This window comes from Culex pipiens, chromosome 3, assembly GCF_016801865.2.
Source record: "Culex pipiens pallens isolate TS chromosome 3, TS_CPP_V2, whole genome shotgun sequence".
Lineage (NCBI taxonomy): Eukaryota > Metazoa > Arthropoda > Insecta > Diptera > Culicidae > Culex > Culex pipiens.
In genome coordinates, this window is record NC_068939.1 from 154436276 (window position 1) to 154442031 (window position 5756).

Genomic DNA, 5756 nt, shown 5'->3' on the forward strand with positions numbered 1-5756 from the left:
ACATTTTCAATGGCATGCAAAATCTAATTTCGATAACGGAAACACAAGCTACGTTTGCTGAATCTTCAGCAAATGATCTGTCAAACTGACACTTGAAAATTACTGTATTTTTAGCAAAATAATTTGACGTTTATTTTGCCGAAATTTCAGTTGTTTTGACAACCAGTTCACTGAAATTTCAGTGAACTATTGTCCGTTTCTCTCGAAAGTACACACCGCGTGGCATTTCAGAATGGGCCGTAGACCATTATCATTAAAATTGTAAAAAAAATGTAGAGGCATAGTCTGTGACAAAAATTTCTGCAAATTAATTTAAAATATTTTAAAATATCTTACTATATATACCTGTGGTTTCCACTAACAGTTAACCCCAGAAAATATACATTTTTATAAAACATTGTCAATGTCACATGAAACAAATCAAACTTTAAACTTCAAAAATTTCTAAAATTTAAAGATTTCTTTTGTCCAATGCTTTTTTTAAGATTGAAAATTCGTTAAAAAATATTTTTGACGAATTTTTAGATCGAAGCCCGCGGGGTTGGGTAGTAGAGAGTTAATTGAATTCAGTTTAAATTTATTCACTGAATTAAAATATTAACATGTTGTGTGATTTGCTGGTTCATTAAAATGCGTGTACCTTTTTTGTGTTATTACTTTTTTTTGTAAATGTGAATTCATAAAAAACTAAAGGAAAATGCAAAAACTAAACTGACCTTGCAAAACATAATTCAAAGTGAATAATTGTTTAATTCTGGAGTTTTTTTTTTGAAAAGGACCAATAAACCAAATTTTTACTTTTTGGCTTTTTGGGTGTTTTTAATACCCCTGACTCAAGGCGGTTCTAAAAACACCCAAAAAGCAAAAACTGGAAATTTGGTTTATTGGACCTTTTCAAAAAAAACTCCAGAATTGTGCTTGCATAATCGATACATATAATTTCAATTCATCTTTGGGTATAAATCTTTGGCGGAAATGAATTTCTCGTCATTTTTTGAAAATGTTAGTGAGATTTATCAGTGTTTTAAAGGACACATTTGTTAAATTAATCGTGCACCAAAAGTTTCTCCAAGCAATATCGCCCTAACCTCACAACGCAGCCAACTCAGCACGCAACCAATTTTGACGTCTCGGCTCGTGAGAGAGAATCGAAAACCGCGTGAGAGTTGAGAAAACGTCAAACTGCGAAGAAGCATTGTTGATGAAGTTCGCAGTAGAGGGGTGCAACAAGATAGTTGGCGTAAATTCACGTTAAATTGAACCAAATTAGCAGTTTTTCCGACAAAATCGCAACAAATAACTCGCTGAAACAATGGCTCTACGTGCACAGTTTGAAAACAACGACGATATAGGTGTGTTCAGCAAGCTGACAAACTCATACTGTCTGGTCGCGATCGGTGGCTCGGAAGCGTTCTACAGGTAAGAGGAAATGCCTTCGGATATTGCGAAATTACGGTGTAATTAGTCATTCTTAGGTGGAAAAGGAAGATTATTTAAGCATCAATAGCTCTGTAACTATTGATTTGATTGAAAATGCCGCTAAATGAGTTTATATTGAGATTAAACTAAAATGTCTAGGTTATGTCGATTTACATGTGCCGTACCTTGTTCTGAATGTTTTGAATCTCTTGACCAGTGTTGCCAGAATAAAGAGTTCTTACTGGAAAATGTTAGAAGTATCAATTATTAAATAAACTTTATAAATAACAAAGCTTATCATTGATCACGTTTTTTTGGATCTGATAAATAACAAGCTGTTGTAACAAATAAACGAGATGATAAAAAATTACTAAACTAGATTTAAAAAAAATAATGCGTTACTTTCTTCCTTTCCAGCGTATTCGAGTCCGAACTTGCGGAAACCATCCCGGTGGTGCATGCCAGCATTGCCGGCTGTCGCATCATCGGCCGGCTTACGGTGGCCAACAAGAACGGGCTGATCGTCCCGGGTAGCACAACAGACGTCGAGCTGCAGCATCTGCGCAACTCGCTTCCAGATTCCGTCAAAATTCAACGCGTCGAGGAGCGACTATCGGCGCTGGGCAACGTAATCGCCTGCAATGACTACGTAGCCCTGGTACATCCCGACATTGACAGAGAAACCGAAGAGATCATTGGGGACGTTCTGGGGGTGGAAGTTTACCGACAAACCGTTGCGAACAATGTCCTGGTGGGAGCTTACTCCGTACTCAGCAATCAGGGTGGCCTCATTCACCCTAAGGCACCCACCACAGAGCTGGACGAGCTGGCGTCGCTGCTACAGATTCCACTAGTTGTACGTGCCGAGTCATTTCAAGATTCTTCAATTTTCCAGCTAAATTCAATCTGCAATCGTCCCCACAGGCTGGTACGGTCAACCGTGGCTCGGAGGTGCTGGCCGCCGGTGTGGTCGTCAACGATTGGTGCGCGTTCTGCGGGATGAGCACCACCTCGACCGAGCTGTCCGTGGTGGAGAGTGTCTTCAAGCTGAACGAAGCCCAACCGGCTGGTGTGACGAACAATCTGCGGGCGTCGCTCATTGAAGCGTAAGTTTGATCATTCAATCTGTCAAATTGGTTGATTTCAATCCGTTTTTCCTTGTTTCCAGGATGTCGTAAGCACGTGGTGAAGTATTGAGGATGGACAAAATAAGGTGGGTCAAAATCTATATTCATTTAAATGTTACTGAAAGTGCGGGAACCGTCGACGAAATGTCTGAGAAAACAACTGTGCTTGTAAACCAACCATCAAACATTAGACATTTCGTAAAATATACGAATTCCATTATTATGATAATGTAAAAGTAGCACGTCGTAAGATCAATTGTCGATGACAGTTCCCTAACAATATGTGAAGGAAAGAAAGAAGACGCTTCCAATAAGAACCCCACAAGATCATCATTAACCATCATGATCACCACAAAAGACCTCGGATCTATAAAAAAGACACATAGTTCCGTGAAAGCAAGCCCGATCAAATTAGTTAGGGCATGCAAAATGTTTGTTTTGATCCTAGAAAACCCGTGTTGATCAATACCTAATACTCTACCGCCGTAATATTGAGCGCCATTTTGGATTAAATGATCCCGAATAATTTTGGAGTATTTTTCGGATTTTGTTTGACTTCAGTGACTTAAAACAGCAACTAAACCATAATCTGTAATAATCTGTAATTATTAATTCGAAGTGACATTTAAGCGAGAACTTTGAGTAATCGTGTTTGAACTGTATTTTTTCTGTGGTAAAATAATTTGATTTTTTTTTTATTTCTGCTTCAAAATTTTGAGATAGAACAAGATGCTGAGTCAGCATTGCGTATTAAGCAAACTTCTGCGAAAACAATCATCAAGTTTTCAGACGCAACATTCTGCGATTTGCCATTGTAGATGATGATATAGCGAAAATAAACTGAAACACTTTTCAAAATGGTCATTTGTTGACTGCTTTACATTTACAAATCAAAAAATCAAATTATTTTCTCTACAGCATTGCCTTGGCGTTCTCGATTGCGAGATTCCTACTCGAAACTAAATGTCCGAAGGCTTGATTGTTGAGGCAATTCCAATCCTCTATTTACACCTTAGCTTCCATCCACCCAGGGATTCGAACTGACGACCTTTGGATTGTGAATCCAACTGCCTACCAACGACTCAGGGAGACAAATCCTACAACTGGACTGAGCTATCGACCTAACCCTTTAGGTTAGACCGGAGCCAACATTTACTTCCCCATCCGATGGAAGGCGTGGTCAGACAAGTCTCCTCTCGAAAAATGCCACCGGGACCGTTTGGGATCGAACCCAAGCCGACTGGGTGAGAGGCAACCACGCTTACCCCTACAACACGGTCCCGGATTTACAAAAATGCTAATAAATTCAATAATTTTTTGGGATATTTTAGAAATACCGTTTGTGTATCGTTTGTGTATTTTATTAAATACCGTTTGTGTATCTTTTTGATTATTCTTAAAATTTTAAATTCAGTACTCAAATTTTTAAATTCTTAAATTCTTAAACTCTTAAATTCTTAAATTCTTAAATTCCTTAATTCTTAAATTCTTAGATTCTACCATTCTTCAATATTTCAATTCTTCAATTCTTAAATTCTCAAATTCTTTAATTCTTTAATTCTTTAATTCTTTAATTCTTTAATTCTTTAATTCTTTAATTCTTTAATTCTTTAATTCTTTAATTCTTTAATTCTTTAATTCTTTAATTCTTTAATTCTTTAATTCTTTAATTCTTTAATTCTTTAATTCTTTAATTCTTTAATTCTTTAATTCTTTAATTCTTTAATTCTTTAATTCTTTAATTCTTTAATTCTTTAATTCTTTAATTCTTTAATTCTTTAATTCTTTAATTCTTTAATTCTTTAATTCTTTAATTCTTTAATTCTTTAATTCTTTAATTCTTTAATTCTTTAATTCTTTAATTCTTTAATTCTTTAATTCTTTAATTCTTTAATTCTTTAATTCTTTAATTCTTTAATTCTTTAATTCTTTAATTCTTTAATTCTTTAATTTTTTAATTCTTTAATTCTTTAATTCTTTAATTCTTTAATTCTTTAATTCTTTAATTCTTTAATTCTTTAATTCTTTAATTCTTTAATTCTTTAATTCTTTAATTCTTTAATTCTTTAATTCTTTAATTCTTTAATTCTTTAATTCTTTAATTCTTTAATTCTTTAATTCTTTAATTCTTTAATTCTTTAATTCTTTAATTCTTTAATTCTTTAATTCTTTAATTCTTTAATTCTTTAATTCTTTAATTCTTTAATTCTTTAATTCTTTAATTCTTTAATTCTTTAATTATTTAATTCTTTAATTCTTTAATTCTTTAATTCTTTAATTCTTTAATTCTTTAATTCTTTAATTCTTTAATTCTTTAATTCTTTAATTCTTTAATTCTTTAATTCTTTAATTCTTTAATTCTTTAATTCTTTATTTCTTAACCTCTTAAATTCTTTAAAAATAAATTTATGCACCATAATTTTATAATTTTGAAATTTTCTCTTTTTTTAAACATTGAATATTATTGTTTTTTTCCCCTAAATTTCCAATTGTTTAATTTTTGAATTTCTACTGTTGATTTCTTAAAATTTTCAAGCCATGAGTTATTTATTAACCCTAATTTTTTTTTACATTATCATAATATTTTTTTAGTTATGGAGTATTGAATTTTGTGTATATGTAATTTTTTCTCTAAATTTCATTTTTTTTAAATTGTTGGTTTTTTAACATGTATTTATTTTTAAAGTTCTATATTTTTGCTTCAACTTTTGTTTTTATTTTTAGAATATTTCTGGAGTTTTTTTTTTTTTTTTTTTTTTGAAAAGGTCCAATAAACCAAATTTCTAGTTTTTGCTTTTTGGGTGTTTTTAGAACCGCCTTGAGCCAGGGGTATTGAAAAACACCCAAAAAGCAAAAACTGAAAATTTGGTTTATTGGTCCTTTTAAAAAAAAACTCCAGATTTGTAATGTTGAATTTCTAAATATCTGAATATTTAAAAAAAAACTCAACCCCCGGTGGTGGGTCACTTTTTCGTTTGACACTTTTTTAGTTTGTACCCCGTTGGTTGGTCAAAGTCAAACTAAAAAAATGACGAACTGTCACTTTTTACACGGCGCTCACGCACACTATCAAAACTAACGTTCGGTAGTGTGTGTGAACTCCGTGTAAAAGGGGTGTCAAACTAAAAAGTGACCCCGTTCGTTTGACAACAGCTGGTGTCAAACCATCGGGGGTTGAGTGTACACGAATTACTGAGTAACAAAGGAACT

The 5756-nt window shown here is 32.9% G+C and overlaps 1 protein-coding gene across 1 annotated transcript; it reads left to right on the forward strand.

Annotated features, from left to right (window-relative positions):
• Window positions 1-1175: 1175 nt before the first annotated feature.
• On the forward strand, window positions 1176-2785 carry LOC120416977 (eukaryotic translation initiation factor 6). Its single transcript, XM_039578901.1, has 4 exons — window positions 1176-1419; window positions 1837-2275; window positions 2344-2525; window positions 2588-2785. Exons 1-4 carry the CDS (start codon window positions 1313-1315, stop codon window positions 2595-2597), a joined length of 738 nt encoding a protein of 245 aa, XP_039434835.1. The 5' UTR covers window positions 1176-1312; the 3' UTR covers window positions 2598-2785.
• The last annotated feature ends 2971 nt before the right edge of the window (window positions 2786-5756 follow it).

Coding starts and splice junctions, on each gene's coding strand:
- LOC120416977 (XM_039578901.1), top strand. CDS start 1,313: ATGGCTCTACGTGCACAGTTTGAAAACAACGACGATATAGGTGTGTTC. Junction 1,420..1,836: donor GGCTCGGAAGCGTTCTACAG/GTAAGAGGAAAT, acceptor CTTCCTTTCCAG/CGTATTCGAGTCCGAACTTG. Junction 2,276..2,343: donor TGCTACAGATTCCACTAGTT/GTACGTGCCGAG, acceptor TCGTCCCCACAG/GCTGGTACGGTCAACCGTGG.